This window comes from Oncorhynchus clarkii, unplaced genomic scaffold, assembly GCF_045791955.1.
Source record: "Oncorhynchus clarkii lewisi isolate Uvic-CL-2024 unplaced genomic scaffold, UVic_Ocla_1.0 unplaced_contig_2451_pilon_pilon, whole genome shotgun sequence".
Lineage (NCBI taxonomy): Eukaryota > Metazoa > Chordata > Actinopteri > Salmoniformes > Salmonidae > Oncorhynchus > Oncorhynchus clarkii.
In genome coordinates, this window is record NW_027258345.1 from 49,764 (window position 1) to 74,692 (window position 24,929).

Here is a 24,929-nt window from a genome sequence, read left to right on the forward strand (position 1 = left end):
GAGACCAGGTCATCTGATGCAGAACTCATCACTCTTCTTCTTGGTCAAATAGCCCTTACACAGTCTGGAAGTGTGTTTTGGGTCATTGTCCTGTTGAAAAACAAATGATAGTCCCACTAAGCACAAACCAGATGAGATGGTGTATCCCTGCAGAATGCTGTGGTAGCCATGCTGGTTAAGTGTGCCTTGAATTCTAAATTAATCACTGACAGTGTCACCAGCAAAGCACCATCCTCCTCCATGCTTCACGGTGGGAACCACACATGTGGAGATCATCCATTCACCTACTCTGCGTCTCACAAAGACACGGCGGTTGGATCCCAAAATTTCAAATTTGGACTCAGACCAAAGGACAGATTTCCACTAGTCTAATGGCCATTGCTTGTGTTTCTTGGCCCAAACAAGTCTCTTCTTATTGGTGTCCTTTAGTAGTGGTTTCTTTGCAGCAATTTGACCGTGAAGACCTGATTCACGCAGTCTCCTCTAAACAGTTGATGTTGAGATGTGCCTGCTACTTGAACTCTGAAGCATTTATTTGGGCTGCATTCTGAGGTGCCGTTAACTCTAATGAACTTATCCTCTGCAGCAGAGGTAACTCTGGGTCTTCCTTTCCAGTGGCGGTCCTCATGAGAGCCAGTTTCATCATAGCGCTTGATGGTTTTTGCAACTGAACTTGAAACCTTAAGTTCTCTAAATGTTCCTTATTGACTGACCTTCATGTCTTAAAGTAATAATGGACTATAGTTTATTTTTGCTCATTTGAGCTGTTCTTGCCATAATATGGACTTGGTCTTTTACCAAATAGGGCTTTCTTCTGTATACCCCCCCTACCTTGTCACAACACAACTGATTGGCTCAAACGCATTAAGAAGGAAAGAAATTACACAAATTAACTTTTATCAATTGAAATGCATTCCAGGTGACTACCTCATGAAGCTGGTTGAGAGAATGCCAAGAGTGTGCAAAGCTTTCAAGACAAAGGGTGGCTATGTTGAAGAATCTAAATATATAATTTTTGATTTTGTTTAACACTTTTTTGGTTACTACATGATTCCATATGTGTTATTTAATAGTTTTGATGTCTTCACTATTATTCTACAATATAAAGAAACCCTTGAATGAGTAGGAGTGTCCAAACTTTTGACTGGTATTGTAAGTCTCAGTACAGCAGCTAATTATTATTATTATTATTATTATTTTTTAACTCTGTTTATTAAGTTTTGAACACACACACACACACACACACACACACAGACAAGACAAAGCAATATAAATAATATACTCAACTAGAAAAAAAAATACAAATAAAAATACAAATAAAAAAATAGCTTTAAAGATACATACTTTAGACAAGTTAAACACACCAGGCAGAAGGCTACAGAGGTTAAAGGGCAATCTATAGTACAGGGACAGAGCAAACACCTCACCATTGTTCCTGTAAACAGTCAAGGGATAAGGGTGGAGAAATGCAACCACTCACAGAGAGTCATGGCCACAGACCGACCATCCACTGGACAAAAAAAAAAAAAGTTTACAATGCTTTAAAAAATATATATATACATATATAATATTATTATTAATGTAGGCGTGAACGAAATGTAAAAATAACTGGGAAAAACAAGCTCACACTTCAGTCTCTGCCTGGGCAAGATGAACAAGGCATCTGCGGACCACAATCAATAAGCACATGGATCTTAATCCCCCCCCAGCAAAAACACAGAGAGAAGCTCCTCCAACCCTTAAGTCACAGACTTATTTTAGTATTAATTGGAATGCCATCAGAGGATGGACTGTTTAAAGTAAGACCGGAATGGAGCCCAAGCCTCATCAAACAGTTTGGGGTTCCCACGTGAATTGAATTTCATTTTTTCTAGTTTCAGAGAGCACAACACATCCCTCACCCAATATTTATAAGATGGGGGAGCTGCCATCTTCCAGTTCTGTAGTATTCGCCGTCTAGCTAAAAGAGTTGTATAAGCAACAGTGTCCGACTGGATTCTTGATAGGGGGGTACCCATGGGCAGTACTCCAAAAAGGGCTGTAAGGGGAGACGTATCTATAACAGTGTCATATATATATATCAGAGAAACATTTAAATATTAATTCCCAGAAACCTGACAGTTTATGACAGCCCCAAAACATATGCAACAGTGTGGCTGGTTCCACCTTACATCTGACACAGGTAGGATCAAAATCAGAGAATATTCTTCCAAGTTCGGCCCCCGACCGACCAGTGGATACGGTGAACCACCTTGACTTGAATGAGGCTGTGTCTAGTGCTAAAAGAGGACGAGTGCACCCTGTGCAGCACAGATTCCCAGGCGTCTTCCCCAAGTTCCTCCCCCAAATCCTTTTCCCATCGAGTCTTTAAAGGCACCAAAGAAGGGTTCTGTAAGTCATGAATGATTGCATATACATCTGAAATTGCGCCCCTAGGAAGCTTGTTCAGCTCCAAGATGCTCTCTATAGCTGTATTCGCAGGCCTATTGGGAAATTCAGGTGGTTTAGCCCTGACAAAGTTTCTAGTCTGGAGATAGCGGAAAAAGTGGGATTGGGGGAGATTGAACTTTTTCTGCAGCTGAGAAAAAGAGGCAAATGTATCATCAAAGAATAATTGGGCTAGCGAGGAGAGGCCTAGTGAGTGCCAAATGCCAAAAGCCCCATCATTCAAAGATGGAGGAAATAAAATGTTCTGATTGATTGGGCCTGATAGAGAAAAGCCTCGGAGGCTAAAGGCTAAACGGAACTGATTCCAAATTTTAAGAGACTGCTTTACAAGCTTTTGCCTAGGGACACTGGGAGAGACGAGCACAGCACAGAAGAAAGTGCTGCAGGTTTACACGATTCAGACTCCATCTGGACCCAGAGTGGTCTAGGGCCAGTAGGATCAGTCTGCAGCCAGTACAGAATTTGCAGCCCAGTAGTATGTCTGAAAATTTGGTAGAGCTAAACCCCCCCAATGACCTAGGCTTCTGTAAATGTTTTCTACCAATCCGTGGTACCTTGCCATCCCAAATAAAATGCATGAATGTTTGATCCAGTGAAATAAAAAAAGATTTTGGAATAAAAATGGGTAAACATTGAAATAAATATAAAAATTTGGGCAACACATTCATTTTAATGACATTAATCATTCCGATAAGAGAAACGGGTAGCGAATTCCCAAAAGTAAAATATTGTTTCAATCTGTCTGCTAGAGCAACAAAGTTTTCCTGAAACAAATTTGAATATTTCCTTGTCACTTTTACTCCCAAGTAAGTGAATTGATCCCGGACAATCCTAAACTGAGAACTTGTAAAAGAGCACTTTAAAGCAGCCTTGTTTACCGGAAAAAGCTCACTCTTGCCTAGATTCAGTTTGTACCCTGAGATTGATCCAAACTTTTTAAGAACAGATAGGGCACGTGGCAATGAGGTATCAGGGTTGGAGATAAACAAAAGGTCGTCGTCAGCATATAGCGAGACTCTCTGCTCCCAGCCCGCCCTGATTATGCCTTGAATGGCATCATTAGAGCGTAGTGCAATGGCGAGAGGCTCGATTGCCAAAGCAAACAACAAGGGGGAGAGTGGGCAACCCTGTCTGGATCCGCGGTGCAAGGGAAAATAGTCAGAGGACAAGTTATTAGTCCGTATCGAAGCCATGGGGGAAAAATAAATAATCTTTATCCACGCAATGAATTTGGGGCCAAAGCCAGCAGCTAATTTTTTGTCTGCAATAAAATCACATTTTATTTGTCACGTGCAGATGTTATTGCAAGTGTAGAGAAATGTGTTTCTAGCTTCAACAGTGTAGTAGTGTCTAATAATTCACAACAATATACACACAACCTAAAAGTAAAATAGGGGGTTAACTGTCTTGTTCAGGGGAACAGTGGGTTAACTGCCTTGTTCAGGGGAACAGTGGGTTAACTGCCTTGTGCAGAACGACAGATTTTTTTACCTTGCCATCTCGGAGATTCGATCCAGCAACCTTTCGGTTATTGATCCCACACTTTCACCACTAGTCTACCTGCCACATGTTCAGGCTATAGGATATTTTATAATGCTTTCTGTAGTGCAGCATCTCTTCCATTACCTACCATAGGGTGTCATTAAGTAAGATAGAATATCTCGGTCTCTCTCTTTCCACCTGCATAGGTGTGTGTGTGTGTGTCCACGCTTGTGTACCTACTTAGTTGACTAATGAATGACTGCACTGCCCACAACCACAGGCCTCTCCAAAGGGTGGTGCGGTCTGCCCAACGCATCAGTGTTATAACATCTCTCTCTCTAACGTGCTGATTGAATGTGTGATGGGTTTTTTTTATCCTAGGAAATGGGATTTACTCGTGAGCAGAGCTCTAATGCGCTGATTGTCCATGGAGACTTTGAGAAGGCGGTTAATGTCCTGTCTGGTATTGAAGGTAAACAACTAGACTTGACAGTAGCCTGAGTCCCACATCAGTTTGTGCTGTCTTGCCAATATGCCAATTGACAATGCGTTGTCACAACGGCACAAACAGATCTGTGACTCAGGCTACTGTTAATATCCTCCAATTCATAAAGACGTTTTGAATATGTGGTGTTATGACTTCTGTCTCTCTCTCTGTGTGTGTCTCCCCGTAGATGAATATGGTAGTAATGACTTTCCTGCGGCTGCCACCTCAGCAGAGGACAGTGCGACGTGGGAGGGAGTGGGACCCAGGCCTAAACCTCTCCTCCAAACCAGACCTAAACCCAGATCCACTACCCCAGGCCCTGAACCCAGATCCACTACCCCAGGCCCTGTACACCACGTTGCACCGGGAGGGAGCACAAGGTGAGATACAGTACCAGTCAAAAGTTTTAGAACACCTAGTCATTCAAGGGGTTTTCTTTATTTTTTACTATTTCCTAAATTATAGAATAATAGTGAAGACATCAAAACTATGAAAGAACACACATGGAATCATGTAGTAACCAAAAAAGTGTTAAATTAATCAAAATATATTTTTCAAAGTAGCCACTGTTTACCTTGATGGCAACTTTACACACTCTTGGCATTCTCTCAACCAGCTTTACGAGGTAGTCACCTGGAATGCATTTCAATTATCAGGTATGCCTTGTTAATTTGTGGATTTTTTTTCCCTTAACCTCTCTAGGGTACGTAGGACGCTAGCGTCCCATCTGGCCAACATCCAGTGAGGTTGCAGAGCGCCAAATTCAAATTCAGAAAACAAAACATATTTTACATGGGTTTAAAGATTAACTTCTTGTTAAACCAACCACAGTGTCATATTTATAAAATGCTTTTCGGCGAAAGCATACCTAGCCCAGAACATACCTAGCCCAGAACATAGCCCAGTTGACAAATTATTACAAACAGTAACCAGCCAAGCAGAAGCGTTACAAAACCTCAGAAATAGAGATAAAATTAATCCCTTACCTTTGATGATCTTCATATGGTGGCAATCAGAAGACATTCATTTACTCAATAAATGTTCCTTTTGTTCGATGAAGTCTCTTTATATCCAAAAACCTCAGTTTTGTTAGCGCGTTTTCTTCAGTAAGGCTCAAACTCAGTCAAAACAATCAGACAAAAAATCAAAATTGTATCCGTAAAGTTCATAGAAACATGTCAAACGATGTTTATATTCAATCCTCAGGTTGTTTTTTTTAGCCTACATGATCTATAATATTTCAACCGGACAATAACGTTGTCAATATAAAAGGTAAACAAGAAATGCACATGCGCCTGAAAAAGCTCTTCGACATGTTAGGGTCCACTCGTTCAGACTGGTCTTACTCCCTCATTTATAAGAATACAAGCCTGAAATGATTTCTAAAGACTGTTGACATCTAGTGGAAGGCATAGGAACTGCAAATGGAGTCCTAAGTCAATGCATACTGTAATGGCATTGAATAGAAAACTACAAACCCCCCCCCCCAAAAAAACTACTTCCTGGATGTATTTTTCTCAGGTTTTCGCCTGCTAAATCAGCTCTGTTATACTCACAGACACTATTTTAACAGTTTTGGAAACTTTAGAGTGTTTTCTATCCAAATCTACCAGTTATATGCATATCATATCTTCTGGGCCCGAGTAGCAGGCCGTGTATTTTGGGCATGCTTTTCATCCAAAATTCCGAATGCTGCCCCCTAGCCTAGAGAGGTTAATGCGTTTGAGCCAATCAGTTATGTTGTGACAAGGTAGAGGTGGTATACAGAAGATAGTCCCATTTGGTAAAATACCAAGTCCGTATTATGGTAAGAACAGCTGAAATAAACAAAGAGAAATGACAGTCCATTACTTTAAGACATGAAGGTCATACCTAGAGGTATATTGATATACTATATTGATATACTAAAAGCTCCAGTGTTTGATTATTATAACTACTCCTATAGAAATGGTAGTCTGTCAGGTACTCAGCAGGAAGGTCTGAATTTTCTCTAATATTAAAACAAGACCCAGATGGCAAATATAAAGACCCGGCCTATCTAAAAAACTGGAGGCACCTTACACTTCAATGTTGTGTTGCAAAAATACTAGCGACATGCATAGCACGACAACTACTAGAAATAATAGAACATCGTAAACATCATCTTCTGGAAATAGACAAGATCCTGCAACCATGGAGAGGTAAATGCCTGTCTATTTATGGAAAAAATGTTCTGATTAACTGAGATATGACTGAGGAGTTTTCTCACTTACTTATGGAGCTGATGATTTGTTTTTCTAATCATATGAGCAAAAAATATTTTTGCTTTATCTGGGACGCTGAAGCAGACAAAATAAAGCGTGTAGATTACTAAGAAAAGCTCGTCCATCGTTTAAAAATAGCCTTTTTGCCTTTGTGCAGATTGCCATGTCTCATTTTAGATTAATTGAAAATGAAACCTTTTTCAAAGTATCTCTTTTTATTACCAGCATTGCAGAGCTGGTTACAATTAGAATTTCATCCCCCTGAAAAGAGAGAACAAATATTATGGCTGAACTCAATGTGCTGGTTGATAAAATACCTGTGTTTATGGGAAAGATGTTTAAAAAATGTGTTTTGATATTAAATGATTGTAAATTGGAATGGTGGAGTTGTCATTCGGGGAGTTTTGTGCTTTTCAGCTAAGATTATTATATAGAATTCTTGCCACCAACAAAATGTTGAATATTTGGGGCATAAAATCATCGAAGCTCTGCAGATTTTGCTGTGAGGATACAGAATCAATAGACCCAAGAGGGGCAGCTCTTGGGGAAATGTGGGGGGGGATCTTGGGAGGGCTGGTGGGAGATCTGTCGACGTGACCTTGAGCAGGGCGTTGGCCCAGATTACTTCTGTGTGTCGCTCTGGAGACGTGACCTTGAGCAGGGCGTTGACCCAGGTTACTTCTGTGTGTCGCTCTGGAGACGTGACCTTGAGCAGGGCGTTGGCCCAGGTTGCTTCTGTGTGTCGCTCTGGAGACGTGACCTTGAGCAGGGCGTTGGCCCAGGTTGCTTCTGTGTGTCGCTCTGGAGACGTGACCTTGAGCAGGGCGTTGGCCCAGGTTGCTTCTGTGTGTCGCTCTGGAGACGTGACCTTGAGCAGGGCGTTGGCCCAGGTTGCTTCTGTGTGTCGCTCTGGAGAGGTGACCTTGAGCAGGGCGTTGACCCAGGTTACTTCTGTATGTCGCTCTGGAGAGGTGACCTTGAACAGCACTGTTTGAATGGTTACTCTGGCGAGCCCTGTTTGAATGGTTACTCTGGCGAGCCCTGTTTGAATGGTTACGCTGGCGAGCCCTGTTTGAATGGTTACGCTGGCGAGCCCTGTTTGAATGGTTACTCTGGCGAGCCCTGTTTGAATGGTTACTCTGGCGAGCCCTGTTTGAATGGTTACTCTGGCGAGCCCTGTTTGAATGGTTACGCTGGCGAGCCCTGTTTGAATGGTTACGCTGGCGAGCCCTGTTTGAATGGTTACTCTGGCGAGCCCCGTTTGAATGGTTACTCTGGCGAGCCCCGTTTGAATGGTTACTCTGGCGAGCCCCGTTTGAATGGTTACTCTGGCGAGCCCCGTTTGAATGGTTACTCTGGCGAGCCCCGTTTGAATGGTTACTCTGGCGAGCCCCGTTTGAATGGTTACTCTGGCGAGCCCCGTTTGAATGGTTACTCTGGCGAGCCCCGTTTGAATGGTTACTCTGGCGAGCCCCGTTTGAATGGTTACGCTGGCGAGCCCCGTTTGAATGGTTACTCTGGCGAGCCCCGTTTGAATGGTTACGCTGGCGAGCTCCGTTTGAATGGTTACTCTGGCGAGCCCCGTTTGAATGGTTACGCTGGCGAGCCCTGTTTGAATGGTTACGCTGGCGAGCCCCGTTTGAATGGTTACGCTGGCGAGCCCCGTTTGAATGGTTACGCTGGCGAGCCCCGTTTGAATGGTTACGCTGGCGAGCCCCGTTTGAATGGTTACGCTGGCGAGCCCCGTTTGAATGGTTACGCTGGCGAGCCCCGTTTGAATGGTTACGCTGGCGAGCCCTGTTTGAATGGTTACGCTGGCGAGCCCTGTTTGAATGGTTACGCTGGCGAGCCCTAGCATGGCTATCATACAGTAAGAGTCTAGGGCTGTCTGTTATAGCACACTGTTGTCAATATAATGTGTACTGTTGGTTTGTAGCTTTGAGTCTGATAGCTGGGTACTGTTGATTTGTAGCTTTGAGTCTGATAGCTGGGTACTGTTGATTTGTAGCTTTGAGTCTGATAGCTGGGTACTGTTGATTTGTAGCTTTGAGTCTGATAGCTGGGTACTGTTGATTTGTAGCTTTGAGTCTGATAGCTGGGTACTGTTGGAATTACTTTTCATCGGACTTCCTGCCACTGAAGATGTTTCTCTCTCCACAGCAGTCTGTTTCCTGTATATGTTGGCTGTTTGGGGCCCAACACAACACAACCAATGCTACACAGCCTCTTCAGCAGGTAGGAACATCCTCCTCCTCTCCTGTCTCCACCCCCTCTCCTGTCTCCACCCCCTCTCCTGTCTCATCCTCCTCTCCTGTCTCCTCCTCCTCTCCTCCTGTCCTCTCCTGTCTCCTCCTCCTGTACTCTCCTGTCTCCACCTCCTCTCCTGTCTCCACCTTCTCTCCTGTCTCCACCACCTGTCCTGTCTCCACCACCTGTCCTGTCTCCTCCTCCTCTCCTGTCTCCACCACCTGTCCTGTCTCCACCACCTGTCCTGTCTCCACCACCTGTCCTGTCTCCTCCTCCTCTCCTGTCTCCTCCTCCTCTCCTGTCTCCTCCTCCTCTCCTGTCTCCACCTCCTGTCTCCACCTCCTGTCCTCTCCTGTCTCCACCTCCTGTCCTCTCCTGTCTCCACCTCCTGTCCTGTCCTGTCTCCACCTCCTCTCCACCTCCTCTCCTGTTCCTCTTTCTTCCACCTCCTTCCCCTTCTCTAGCAGCACATAACCACCCTGTTCAGCTGAGGCAACACGTCTTGGCCCTGGATTCTATATATATATATATATATATATATATATATATATATATATATATATATATATATATATATATATATATATATATACACTGTAACATAAGACAGTACGATGACTAGAAGACTGTTAATGGGTTGTATTGTCTCTCTGTCAGTGCTGGGACGATCCACAGTATCAAAATCTTGCGCTCTTCCAACTGTGCATTTATCAACTACACCAACATGGACCACTGTGAAAGAGCCATCAGGACTCTAAATGTAAGTCTCTGTCTGTACCTCTCTGCCTGTACCTCTCTGCCTGTACCTCTCTGTCTCTACCTCTCTGCCTGTACCTCTCTGCCTGTACCTCTCTGACTGTTCCTCTCTGACTGTTCCTCTCTGTCTGTACACTACACCACTTTTAAAATCGTAATAACAGGGTCACCCACTAAACGATGTGGTAGAGACTGGGTCACCCACTAAACGATGTGGTAGAGACTGGGTCACCCACTAAATGATGTGGTAGAGACTGGGTCACCCACTAAACAATGATACTGGGTCACCCACTAAACGATGTGGTGGAGACTGGGTCACCCACTAAACGATGTGGTGGAGACTGGGTCACCCAGTAAACGATGTGGTAGAGACTGGGTCACCCACTAAACGATGTGGTAGAGACTGGGTCACCCACTAAACGATGTGGTAGAGACTGGGTCACCCACTAAACGATGTAGTAGAGACTGGGTCACCCACTAAACGATGTGGTAGAGACTGGGTCACCCACTAAACGATGTGGTAGAGACTGGGTCACCCACTAAACGATGTGGTGGAGACTGGGTCACCCACTAAACGATGTGGTAGAGACTGGGTCACCCACTAAACGATGTGGTGGAGACTGGGTCACACCCTAATAAACGATGTGGTAGAGACTGGGTCACCCACTAAACGATGTGGTAGAGACTGGGTTTCCCACTAAACGATGTGGTGGAGACTGGGTCACCCACTAAACGATGTGGTGGAGACTGGGTCACCCACTAAACGATGTGGTAGAGACTGGGTCACCCACTAAACGATGTGGTGGAGACTGGGTCACCCACTAAACGATGTGGTGGAGACTGGGTCACCCACTAAACGATGAGACTGGGTCACCCACTAAACGATGTGGTGGAGACTGGGTCACCCACTAAACGATGTGGTGGAGACTGGGTCACCCACTAAACGATGAGACTAGGTCACCCACTAAACGATGAGACTGGGTCACCCACTAAACGATGTGGTGGAGACAGGGTCACCCACTAAACGATGTGGTGGAGACTGGGTCACCCACTAAACGATGAGACTGGGTTACCCACTAAACGATGTGGTAGAGACTGGGTCACCCACTAAACGATGAGACTGGGTCACTCACTAAACGATGAGACTGGTTCACCCACTAAACGATGAGACTGGGTCACCCACTAAACGATGTGGTGGAGACTGGGTCACCCACTAAACGATGTAGTAGAGACTGGGTCACCCACTAAACGATGTGGTAGAGACCTGGTCACCCAGTAAACAATGTGGTGGAGACTGGGTCACCCACTAAACGATGAGACTGGTTCACCCACTAAACGATGAGACTGGGTCACCCACTAAACGATGTGGTGGAGACTGGGTCACCCACTAAACGATTTGGTAGAGACTGGGTCACCCAGTAAACGATGTGGTGGAGACTGGGTCACCCAGTAAACGATGTGGTGGAGACTGGGTCACCCACTAAATGATGTGGTAGAGACTGGGTTTCCCACTAAACGATGTGGTGGAGACTGGGTCACCCACTAAACGATGTGGTAGAGACTGGTTCACCCACTAAACGATGTGGTGGAGACTGGGTCACCCACTAAACGATGTGGTGGAGACTGGGTCACCCACTAAACGATGTGGTAGAGACTGGGTCACCCACTAAACGATGTGGTGGAGACTGGGTCACCCACTAAACGATGTGGTGGAGACTGGGTCACCCACTAAACGATGAGACTGGGTCACCCACTAAACGATGTGGTGGAGACTGGGTCACCCACTAAACGATGTGGTGGAGACTGGGTCACCCACTAAACGATGAGACTGGGTCACCCACTAAACGATGTGGTGGAGACTGGGTCACCCACTAAACGATGAGACTAGGTCACCCACTAAACGATGAGACTGGGTCACCCACTAAACGATGTGGTGGAGACAGGGTCACCCACTAAACGATGTGGTGGAGACTGGGTCACCCACTAAACGATGAGACTGGGTTACCCACTAAACGATGTGGTAGAGACTGGGTCACCCACTAAACGATGAGACTGGGTCACTCACTAAACGATGAGACTGGTTCACCCACTAAACGATGAGACTGGGTCACCCACTAAACGATGTGGTGGAGACTGGGTCACCCACTAAACGATGTAGTAGAGACTGGGTCACCCACTAAACGATGTTGTAGAGACCTGGTCACCCAGTAAACAATGTGGTGGAGACTGGGTCACCCACTAAACGATGAGACTGGTTCACCCACTAAACGATGAGACTGGGTCACCCACTAAACGATGTGGTGGAGACTGGGTCACCCACTAAACGATTTGGTAGAGACTGGGTCACCCAGTAAACGATGTGGTGGAGACTGGGTCACCCAGTAAACGATGTGGTGGAGACTGGGTCACCCACTAAATGATGTGGTAGAGACTGGGTCACCCAATAAACGATGTAGTAGAGACTGGGTCACCCACTAAACGATGTGGTAGTGACTGGGTCACCCACTAAACGATGTGTTAGAGACTGGGTCACCCACTAAACGATGTGGTGGAGACTGGGTCACCCACTAAACGATGTGGTGGAGACTGGGTCACCCACTAAACGATGAGACTGGGTCACCCACTAAACGATGTGGTGGAGACTGGGTCACCCACTAAACGATGTGGTGGAGACTGGGTCACCCACTAAACGATGAGACTAGGTCACCCACTAAACAATGAGACTGGGTCACCCACTAAACGATGTGGTAGAGACAGGGTCACCCACTAAACGATGTGGTAGAGACTGGGTCACCCACTAAACGATGTGGTGGAGACAGGGTCACCCACTAAACGATGTGGTGGAGACTGGGTCACCCACTAAACGATGAGACTGGGTTACCCACTAAACGATGTGTTAGAGACTGGGTCACCCACTAAACGATGAGACTGGGTCACCCACTAAACGATGAGACTGGTTCACCCACTAAACGATGAGACTGGGTCACCCACTAAACGATGTGGTGGAGACTGGGTCACCCACTAAACGATGTGGTAGAGACTGGGTCAACCACTAAACGATGTGGTGGAGACTGGGTCACCCACTAAACGATGTGGTGGAGACTGGGTCACCCACTAAACGATGTAGTAGAGACTGGGTCACCCACTAAACGATGTGGTAGAGACCTGGTCACCCAGTAAACGATGTGGTGGAGACTGGGTCACCCACTAAACGATGTGGTGGAGACTGGGTCACCCACTAAACGATGAGACTGGTTCACCCACTAAACGATGAGACTGGTTCACCCACTAAACGATGAGACTGGGTCACCCACTAAACGATGTGGTGGAGACTGGGTCACCCACTAAACGATTTGGTAGAGACTGTGTCACCCACTAAACGATGTGGTGGAGACTGGGTCACCCAGTAAACGATGTGGCGGAGACTGGGTCACCCACTAAAAGATGTGGTGGAGACTGGGTCACCCACTAAACGATGTTGTGGAGACAGGGTCACCCACTAAAGATGTGGTGGAGACTGGGTCACCCACTAAACGATGAGACTGGGTTACCCACTAAACGATGTGGTAGAGACTGGGTCACCCACTAAACGATGAGACTGGTTCACCCACTAAACGATGAAACTGGGTCACCCACTAAACGATGTGGTGGAGACTGGGTCACCCACTAAACAATGTGGTAGAGACTGGGTCACCCACTAAACGATGTGGTGGAGACTGGGTCACCCACTAAACGATGTGGTGGAGACTGGGTCACCCACTAAACGATGTAGTAGAGACTGGGTCACCCACTAAACGATGTGGTAGAGACCTGGTCACCCAGTAAACGATGTGGTGGAGACTGGGTCACCCACCAAACGATGAGACTGGTTCACCCACTAAACGATGAGACTGGTTCACCCACTAAACGATGAGACTGGGTCACCCACTAAACGATGTGGTGGAGACTGGGTCACCCACTAAACGATTTGGTAGAGACTGGGTCACCCACTAAACGATGTGGTGGAGACAAGGTCAGCCACTAAACGATGTGGTAGAGACTGGGTCACCCACTAAACGATGTGGTGGAGACAGGGTCACCCACTAGACGATGTGGTGGAGACTGGGTCACCCACTAAACAATGTGGTAGAGACTGGGTCACCCACTAAACAATGTGGTGGAGACTGGGTCACCCACTAAACGATGTGGTAGAGCCTGGGTCACCCAATAAACGATGTAGTAGAGACTGGGTCACCCACTAAACGATGTGGTAGAGACTGGGTCACCCACTAAACGATGTGGTAGAGACTGGGTCACCCACTAAACGATGTGGTGGAGACTGGGTCACCCACTAAACGATGAGACTGGGTCACCCACTAAACGATGTGGTGGAGACTGGGTCACCCACTAAACGATGTGGTGGAGACTGGGTCACCCACTAAACGATGAGACTAGGTCACCCACTAAACGATGAGACTGGGTCACCCACTAAACGATGTGGTAGAGACAGGGTCACCCACTAAACGATGTGGTAGAGACTGGGTCACCCACTAAACGATGTGGTGGAGACAGGGTCACCCACTAAACGATGTGGTGGAGACTGGGTCACCCACTAAACGATGAGACTGGGTCACCCACTAAACGATGTGGTGGAGACTGGGTCACCCACTAAACGATTTGGTAGAGACTGGGTCACCCACTAAACGATGTGGTGGAGACTGGGTCACCCACTAAACGATGTGGTAGAGACTGGGTCACCCAATAAACGATGTAGTAGAGACTGGGTCACCCACTAAACGATGTGGTAGAGACTGGGTCACCCACTAAACGATGTGGTAGAGACTGGGTCACCCACTAAACGATGTGGTGGAGACTGGGTCACCCACTAAACGATGTGGTGGAGACTGGGTCACCCACTAAACGATGAGACTGGGTCACCCACTAAACGATGTGGTGGAGACTGGGTCACCCACTAAACGATGTGGTGGAGACTGGGTCACCCACTAAACGATGAGACTAGGTCACCCACTAAACAATGAGACTGGGTCACCCACTAAACGATGTGGTAGAGACAGGGTCACCCACTAAACGATGTGGTAGAGACTGGGTCACCCACTAAACGATGTGGTGGAGACAGGGTCACCCACTAAACGATGTGGTGGAGACTGGGTCACCCACTAAACGATGAGACTGGGTTACCCACTAAACGATGTGGTAGAGACTGGGTCACCCATTAAACGATGAGACTGGGTCACCCACTAAACAATGAGACTGGTTCACCCACTAAACGATGAGACTGGGTCACCCACTAAACGATGTGGTGGAGACTGGGTCACCCACTAAACGATTTGGTAGAGACTGGGTCACCCACTAAACGATGTGGTGGAGACTGGGTCACCCACTAAACAATGTGGTGGAGACTGGGTCACCCACTAAACAATGTAGTAGAGACTGGGTCACCCACTAAACGATGTGGTAGAGACCTGGTCACCCAGTAAACGATGTGGTGGAGACTGGGTCACCCACTAAATGATGTGGTGGAGACTGGGTCACCCACCAAACGATGAGACTGGTTCACCCACTAAACGATGAGACTGGTTCACCCACTAAACGATGAGACTGGGTCACCCACTAAACGATGTGGTGGAGACTGGGTCACCCACTAAACGATTTGGTAGAGACTGGGTCACCCACTAAACGATGTGGTGGAGACTGGGTCACCCAGTAAACGATGTGGTGGAGACTGGGTCACCCACTAAACGATGTGGTGGAGACTGGGTCACCCAATAAACGATGTAGTAGAGACTGGGTCACCCACTAAACAATGTGGTAGAGACTGGGTCACCCACTAAACGATGTGGTGGAGACTGGGTCACCCACTAAACGATGTGGTGGAGACTGGGTCACCCACTAAACGATGTGGTGGAGACTGGGTCACCCACCAAACGATGAGACTGGGTCACCCACTAAACGATGTGGTGGAGACTGGGTCACCCACCAAACGATGAGACTGGGTCACCCACCAAACGATGAGACTGGGTCACCCACTAAACGATGTGGTAGAGACTGGGTCACCCACTAAACAATGTGGTGGAGACTTGGTCACCCACTAAACGATGTGTTAGATACTGGGTCACCCAGTAAACGATGTGGTGGAGACTGGGTCACCCACTAAACGATGATACTGGATTTTTCTCTGGCTATTGCTGTTCATCGTTCTCAAAATGTGTCGCTGCTCAGCTCCACCTTCAAGATCTTTCCAGATTTTGTGCTGATAAAATCAAACCTGTTAGAAAATATCAGGACATCTGAGACTGCTCAAAGATGCCTTTTTCTGCCTGTTGTTACTATCGGTAGCTGCCTGCTACTGTCTATTGCTGTACGCCTGTTGCTGCCTGCTACTGTCTGTTGCTGTCTGTTTATGCCTGTTGCTACTGTCTGTTGCTGCCTGCTACTGTCTATTGCTGTACGCCTGTTGCTGCCTATTGCTGCCTGCTACTGTCTGTTGCTGTCTGTTTCTGCCTGTTGCTACTGTCTGTTGCTGCCTGCTACTGTCTATTGCTGTACGCCTGTTGCTGCCTATTGCTGCCTGCTACTGCCTGTTGCTGTCGGTTACTGTCTGTTGCTGTCTGTTACTGTCTGCCTATGGCTGGACTCCTTTTACGGTCTGTTGCCGCTGTACGTCTGCCAGTGTCTGTTACTATCGGTCTGTCATATATATACTAGAGGTCGACCGAATATGATTTTTCAACGCCGATACCGATTATTGGAGGATCAAAAAAGCCGATACTGATTAATCGTCCGATGTTTCTTTAAAAAATATATATATATTTATTTGTAATAATGACAATTACACCAATACTGAATGAACACTTATTTTAACTTAATATGATACATCAATAAAAATCTATTTAGCCTCAAATAAATAATGAAACATGTTCAATTTGGTTTAAATAATGCAAAAACACAGTCTTGGAGAAGTAAAAGTGCAATATGTGCCATGTAAGAAAGCTAACGTTTCAGTTCCTTGCTCAGAACATGAGAACATATGAAAGTTGGTTGTTCCTTTTTAACATGTGACTTCAATATTCCAAGGTAAGAAGTTTTAGGTTGTAGTTATAGGAATTATAGGACTATTTCTCTCTCTACCATTTGTACTTCATAAACCTTTGACTATTGGATGTTCTTATAGGCACTATAGTATTGCCAGTGTAACAGTATAGCTTCCGTCCACCTCCTCGCCCCTACCTGGTCTCGAACCAGGAACACATCGACAACAGCCACACTCGAAGCAGCGTTACCCATCGCTCCACAAAAGCCGCGGCCCTTGCAGAGCAAGGGGAATAACTACTCCAAGTCTCAGAGCGAGTGACGTTTGAAACTCTATTAGCGCACACCCAGCTAACTAGCTAGCCATTTCACATTGGTTACACCAGCCATTAGGCTGATAGGCTTGAAGTCATAAACAGCGCTGGGCTTGCAAAGAGCTGCTGGCAAAATGCACAAAAGTGCTGTTTGAATGAATGCTTACGAGCCTGCTGCTGCCTACCACCGCTCAGTCAGACTGCTCTATCAAATTATAGACTTAATTATAACATAATAACACACAGAAATACGAGCCTTAGGTCATTAATATGGTTGAATCCGGAAACTATCATCTCGAAAACAAGACGTTTATTCTTTCAGTGAAATACGGAACCGTTCCGTATTTTATCTAACGGGTGGCATCCATCAGTCTAAATATTCCTTTTACATTGTACAACCTTCAATGTTGTCATAATTACGTACAATTCTGGCAAGTTAGGCAGCCCAAACTGTTGCATATACACTGACTCTGCATGTAATGAACGCAAGAGAAATGACACATTCACCTGGTTAATATTGCCTGCTAACCTGGATTTCTTTTAGCTAAATATGCAGGTTTAAAAAGATATACTTCTGTGTATTGATTTTAAGAAAGGCATTGAGGTTTATGGTTAGGTACAGTCGTCCAACGATTGTGCTTTTTTCGCAAATGCGCTTTTGTTAAATCATCCCCCAGCGTTGCATCGATTATATGCAACGCAGGACACGCTAGATAAACGAGTAATATCATCAACCCTGTGTAGTTATAACTAGTGATTTATGATTGATTGATTGTTTTTTATAAGATAAGTTTAATGCTAGCTAGCAACTTACCTTGGCTTCTACTGCATTCGCGTAACAGGCAGGCTCCTCGGAGTGCAATGAGAGGCAGGTCATTATTGCGTTGGATTAGTTAACTGTAAGGTTGCAAGATTGGATCCTCCGAGCCGACAAGGTGAAAATCTGTCGTTCGGCCCCTGAACAAGGCAGTTAACCCACCGTTCCTAGGCCGTCATTGAAAATAAGAATGTGTTCTTAACTGACTTGCCTAGTTAAATAAAGGTATAAAAAAATTAATCGGCGCCCAAAAATGCCGATTTCCGATTTGTTATGAAAACTTGAAATCGGCCATTCCGATTAATCGGTCGACCTCTAATATATATATTGTTCTCTGTCATATATCAGCCTGTCAACACTAGATTTGCAGAGATAGAACTTGGTTCTATCAGCCTGCACTGAGTCTCCAGCTGTTTAAAGTCTGTCTCTGTGTCTTGTCTGTCAGGGTGAGATGTTGAACGGAGTGATGCTGGCTGTCCGTCACCCCGATAGAGTGATGCAGAAGAAACTGGGCTTGTCCCAATTAGCTTTCACCCTCACCAACGCACCGTGAGTAGAAAACACACACCCAGCCTCTTGTTGTCGTGACGTGTCTATCATTCATGTGATGACGGCTATTTTATCACATCAACTAACTATGTTTAGTTATTACGGGATTAAATGAATCATGTAACAATTAACTCATAGTAACTTGGGGCACCACGGATAAAGTTTGTTTAATGAGTTACCGTTTCCCGAATGAACTCCAAGAATATATCAGAATATATCATTATCATACCAGTCATCTATTAATCAATATTACCTCATATCAGTCTCATTCTGAACGTGGCAAAATGATTAGATATCTGCACGAACCCTAGTCTAAATGATGATTCAGCGATACACAAATTGGCTTAAATACATAAACACACACGTTGAATTGATTACTAACATAATGCAATGAAAAGTCCCTAGTGGACTAACCCGATATGATGGCTTGTTACACAATGGTAAGATAAAGAGAGAGGGAGAGACAAAGTGGGCTGGTACATACATGTGGAAGCTATGCTCATGAAAAATTAATAGTTTGCACATGAACGACCGCTCATTCGAAAAGAAATGCCACATATATTTACACTTCTTTGCCGTTGTCATCTCTCTGTTGAAACCACTTGTCCGTCTCTGGAGAGTAGGTCGACATAAGTCTCTGGTTGCCCACTAGAGATCACAATGTCCTCAGTTGTTGTAGGCTTCTTTGTCTCTTGAGTTCCTTAGACTGGATACGTCAGTGTTACGCACTCAGTGGTTCTCAGCCGAGTTTACTAGACTAAAGTACTTAGACAGTTGCAGACAGAATGTTCCGATGTAGTCCATCTTCTTCACTCAAGAGTTTTGAGTCTTACCATTTTCTGTTCTGGTAGTTTTAAACCATTTCAATATGTAGCCACTGCTCCACACGGTCCTGGTGTAAATATCGTTAGCAGTCCTTTTATGCACTCTTTAAAAAGGGGGCGTTCCATCCTTTTGGCATAATGTCTGTGTTCACGTGGGTGTGGTTACTGATAGGATAAAACTGTATATAATAACAATTCTCATTTTAGAAGGCTAAATTCACATTCTTTTAGCGTAGTTCCATATTTAATCATATAAGTTTTATAACATTTCGATGTTATGACATCACAGCATGCTAAATGATATGACATAATTATTGTTTCCATCCCCACCAACCATTTCCCACATTCTTTATGTTAGAAATATTGTTTCATTATCCACTTTTGGATGTTGGAGTTTTGGCGGCACGTTCTCTTCTCTACACACACACACATCAGATTCCTTTGTTCCGCAGGTCCAGAGAGAGTTTACGACCGGTCGTTAGTCATAAGACCCCCCCCCCCCTTCCTCTCTGGTGGGGGGTTCTCTGTTTGATCCTCAACCAGGAAGGAAAGTGTATTTATATTGTGGAGGCCTAGCGGCAGTCCCAGTTCTGACGCCTCAGCTTCTTCCCCGGAGAGTAATCTCTCTGCAATAATGGTCAGACATGGTGCGTAAATGTCAAGTGAGAGCTTTTCTGAGAAAACTTCTGACAACATTCCCCAGGACAATCTGGGAGGGGGAGGGTGATTGGCATCCGACTCGGTCAAAGCTCCAAAATCTGATTCACATAGAGAGACTCATACAAAGTCTGAACTCATCATGAGGGGCCACAGTTGTGCAGACCCCACCACATTTGGAGCAAAACATTTTAGCAGCCCACCTCTTGACAGTGGAGAGATTATTATTTTATTTGTAGAGTTCATTTCTACACATTTTACCATGGGGTGGAGAGAAGATTCAGCATTTTACCATGGGGTGGAGAGAAGATTCAGCATTTTACCATGGGGTGGAGAGAAGATTCAGCATTTTACCATGGGGTGGAGAGAAGATTCAGCATTTTACCATGGGGTGGAGAGAAGATTCAGCATTTTACCATGGGGTGGAGAGAAGATTCAGCATTTTACCATGGGGTGGAGAGAAGATTCAGCATTTTACCAAATGTCATGCAGTTCTATACATTTTGACTTTAGAGGAAATGTTTGCAGTTTTTAGTGATGTGACTATCAAAATCAATGAGGGCCCTCCGGTCGGTAGTTCGACCATGCTTAGATAGCCGGCTAGGCTAATTTACCAATCTGAAACCATGTTAGCTGACATGGCTAATTGACTGATTGTCAATAACTGACATAACAAGAGGAACTGCTGATGCACAACGACATTTCAAAATTGCACCTTGTGTATTTTACTATTCTAACGGACCCCCACACCCCCCCCGCCTGAGTTTCTGAAAACCCCATGTTTATTTATAAAGCCTTTTTTTACATCGGCAGCTGTCTCTAGGTAACATTTCAGTCTGTGTATTCTGAAAGCTCTTGTCCGTGTGTTACAGAGAGAAGAGTCAGGAGTGTTACTTCTGGAGAACCACAGGCTGTGTCCGACACAATACCTGCATCTTCAGACACGTGCCACAACACAAGGGCATCGACAGGGACAAGGTCAACAAGTGAACAGCAGACAACCCACACACCAATAACCTGTTCCTGGAAGCTGGATCAATGAGGTTTCCCCTCCCAGACTTACTTTTCAAATATGATTTTTTTTATTTTTATTAAAAAGTTATATAAGTAGACTTAAAATTTGTTAAACTATAATTGACTCAACCAATAAACAAATCTATTTTTTTTTAATCAACTAGAAAATGTAATTAATATGTCGCTGTTGTTTTTCAAAGTTAGCTGGCTAATTTGCTAATCCTGTTTTTTGGAATGGACCGCTGGGACAGAATCACAGCTTCTACTGACATGTTCCCTGTACTGACATGTTCCCTGTACTGACATGTTCCCTGTACTGACATGTTCCCTGTACTGACATGTTCCCTGTACTGACATGTTCCCTGGACTGACATGTTCCCTGTACTGACATGTTCCCTGTACTGACATGTTCCCTGTACTGACATGTTCCCTGTACTGACATGTTCCCTGTACTGACATGTTCCCTGGACTGACATGTTCCCTGTACTGACATGTTCCCTGTACTGACATGTTCCCTGTACTGACATGTTCCCTGGACTGACATGTTCCCTGGACTGACATGTTCCCTGGACTGACATGTTCCCTGGACTGACATGTTCCCTGCTATGTTCTCATTCACTTTATATTGGAGAAAGGCTTGATATATTGATTGCCTGTTGCCTGTATGGATGCTATTGTCAAACGACATAAGTCCTCATCAGGGCCACACAGGGAGTTATGTAGATTCATTATGGAAGATGGAGAAGTTTGTTTTTCTTATTATTTTTTTTCCACAAGCTAGATTTCCATCCAGTTGGTGACAAAAACAAAACACGCATTTTCCTACCGGAGATGTGTTTCCATCAAATTGACTAGTTGTAGATAACGGGCTGTGCTTCCATCAAATTGACTAGTTGTAGATAACGGGCTGTGTTTCCATCAAATTGACTAGTTGTAGATAACTGGCTGTGTTTCCATCAAATTGACTAGTTTCAGATAACGGGCTGTGCTTCCATCAAATTGACTAGTTGTAGATAACGGGCTGTGTTTCCATCAAATTGACTAGTTGTAGATAACGGGCTGTGTTTCCATCAAATTGACTAGTTTCAGATAACGGGCTGTGCGTGATTACATAGTGAACACAAAACTCTTTTTTGCGATTTGACGGGAGTTTTTTTTTCATAAAGGTTTTGGTTATAAAGCATGTACCCCCTCTGGTATTGATACGGTCTAGCCAACAGCTGGCAGTGTGCAGATACAGGGCCTCTGGCTGGAGCACACCTATAGATCTATAGCCTAGCTAACAGCTGGCAGTGTGCAGATACAGGGCCGCTGGCTGGAGCGCACCTATAGACCTATAGCCTAGCCAACAGCTGGCAGTGTGCAGATACAGGGCCGCTGGCTGGAGCACACCTATAGATCTATAGCCTAGCTAACAGCTGGCAGTGTGCAGATACAGGGCCTCTGGCTGGAGCACACCTATAGACCTATAGCCTAGCTAACAGCTGGCAGTGTACAGATACAGGGCCGCTGGCTGGAGCGCACCTATAGACCTATAGCCTAGCTAACAGCTGGCAGTGTGCAGATACAGGGCCGCTGGCTGGAACGCACCTATAGACCTATAGCCTAGCCAACAGCTGGCAGTGTGCAGATACAGGGCCGCTGGCTGGAGCGCACCTATAGACCTATAGCCTAGCTAACAGCTGGCAGTGTGCAGATACAGGGCCTCTGGCTGGAGCACACCTATAGACCTATAGCCTAGCTAACAGCTGGCAGTGTGCAGATACAGGGCCGCTGGCTGGAGCGCACCTATAGACCTATAGCCTAGCTAACAGCTGGCAGTGTGCAGATACAGGGCCGCTGGCTGGAGCGCACCTATAGACCTATAGCCTAGCTAACAGCTGGCAGTGTGCAGATACAGGGCCGCTGGCTGGAGCGCACCTATAGACCTATAGCCTAGCTAACAGCTGGCAGTGTGCAGATACAGGGCCGCTGGCTGGAACGCACCTATAGACCTATAGCCTAGCTAACAGCTGGCAGTGTGCAGATACAGGGCCGCTGGCTGGAACGCACCTATAGACCTATAGCCTAGCCAACAGCTGGCAGTGTGCAGATACAGGGCCGCTGGCTGGCGCGCACCTATAGACCTATAGCCTAGCTAACAGCTGGCAGTGTGCAGATACAGGGCCGCTGGCTGGAGCGCACCTATAGACCTATAGCCTAGCCAACAGCTGGCAGTGTGCAGATACGGGGCCGCTGGCTGGTGCGCACCTATAGCCTACATGAGATGTGTTATTATTATGGACAAAAGAGAATCATTGTATTTGTCAAACAGCAGTCAAGCATAGATCTTCATGTCAGCAGATTAAGACCCTCAATATTTATTGGAAAGAAGCATCAAGCTCATCACCGTGGACTCTCACCACCCTGGAGTTCATAACTTATGTTATTACTTTAATAAACTGTACGGGTTCCCATTGAGTCGTAGTGGGAGGACCACACAACTGTGACTCCAAGTTAACTTAGAAATTATGGTTATTATATCAATATTTGCTTCATAAAGTCTGGCTGGTTTCATGTTTCGTCGACATTTGGAAAGTTTACCGAAAAATGTTTGTTTGCATCAGACCTGTTGTGACTGTTTGTTTTTGTTTTTTAGAAAAGACGTGTACTTTACACTCGTGAAAAGATTGGATGGAAACAAATATGGTTGAATCAACAGGTTTCCTTGATGTAGTGTTATCAGGAATGGTCTTCTGTTTTTCATTAGTTCAACGTGTTGAAGAGTATGAGAGGAGCGTTGTTAAATTGTGTTTATAGTGTCCGTTTTCACATCAAAGTGGCACCACTTTTTATTGTAAAGACTTTATTTTGCGACTTAAAGAAGTGTATTAATGTATAACCAAGAGAAGACGCCGAAGGTAGAACTGGATGGGCGATGGGAACACCACTAAACTAGCTGAAAGTCATAATACACAGTGATTTAGACCAGGTATGTCTGTTTTTCATGTTTCTGTTGACACTGTCATTTCAATTCTGCTAGTACTGCTATTGTCCACCAGATGGCAATGTTTAGCAGTTTAACCTCGGTCTCCTGTTCTACCATGGCTGCCTGCAAAATAGGTTTTCTGAACACTTAATTTGCTATCTGTTGACCTGACTTTACCTGCTTTGATCTGAATGGCATAAGGTCATTACTTGACTTGTTTCTGTGTTTCAAATCTTTTGGTTACAGACACATTCCATGAATCATTAAAATGATCTTTCAGATTATACTTTCAGATGTATTTTGTGTGTGGTGTTTTAATTAGTGGTGTAATATCACACTGACATGTAAGAAATATACATTTCAGTTCCGACCTCTCATGTCTAATTACTCAGTCACGACTAATCCTCTCCTCTTCTTAAACACGGTTCCCTGGTTGGAGTAGATATAGTATATGTAGATATCAGCTCACAGATTTCCTCAGCTGTAATGCCGCAGGTTCTGTGTTACTTTGTGGGGGGGGTTCTGTGTTATTGGGTGGGGGGTTATGTGTTATTGTAAGGTGGGGGGTTCTGTTATGAAATATTAATATTAGTGGGTATGATTGACAGAAGACAAGACCTCCTCCCAACTGAAATAGGTGTCTATAGTGTCAAATCAAATTTTATTTGGTGTGTGTGTGAGCTGCCATAGGTCACAGCCATAGACTGGTGGCGAGTTGAAAGGTCGCAGGTTAATACCTGGGGCAAATTCAAGACTGCATTCCTCTGGTCATTTCTCTCTGAAGACTGAGGGGACAGGGCGAAGAGACTTCAAGGCCAAAAAGAGAGCATCCAAGACTTTGCTTGCCAGTGCAGAGTTCTGTGTACGTTCTGGAAGCATGGTCCCGCTGAAAAAGGAAATGGTCAATCTCATACTTGGAAATTGTAACCCGAAATAGTCCAGCAGTCTCAGAAGGGCAGCCCACACAGTTGATGAGCTGGTGCGGCTTGGGACCCTCATATAAGCTGACTTGTCAGGCAGGCCAGACCACCCACTAGAACTGGGTAAATGCCGTCTCAGGCAGGCCAGACCACCCACTAGAACTGGGTGAATGC

General features: G+C 45.3%; 1 protein-coding gene across 4 annotated transcripts in view; it reads left to right on the top strand.

Annotated features, from left to right (window-relative positions):
* LOC139396721 (uncharacterized) overlaps positions 1-24,133 on the top strand; it is a 42,727-nt gene extending 18,594 nt beyond the window's left edge. For 2 of the 4 annotated variants that reach the window (XM_071143680.1, XM_071143683.1), the window contains 6 exons: positions 4,312-4,402; positions 4,605-4,797; positions 8,821-8,895; positions 9,565-9,667; positions 18,269-18,372; positions 20,726-24,133. In XM_071143680.1, the coding sequence (XP_070999781.1) occupies positions 4,312-4,402; positions 4,605-4,797; positions 8,821-8,895; positions 9,565-9,667; positions 18,269-18,372; positions 20,726-20,843 (684 nt within the window). In that variant the 3' untranslated portion in view covers positions 20,844-24,133. The remainder of the gene's footprint in view (positions 1-4,311; positions 4,403-4,604; positions 4,798-8,820; positions 8,896-9,564; positions 9,668-18,268; positions 18,373-20,725) is intronic. The other 2 variants (XM_071143681.1, XM_071143684.1) reach the window with 1 other exon arrangement.
* The last annotated feature ends 796 nt before the right edge of the window (positions 24,134-24,929 follow it).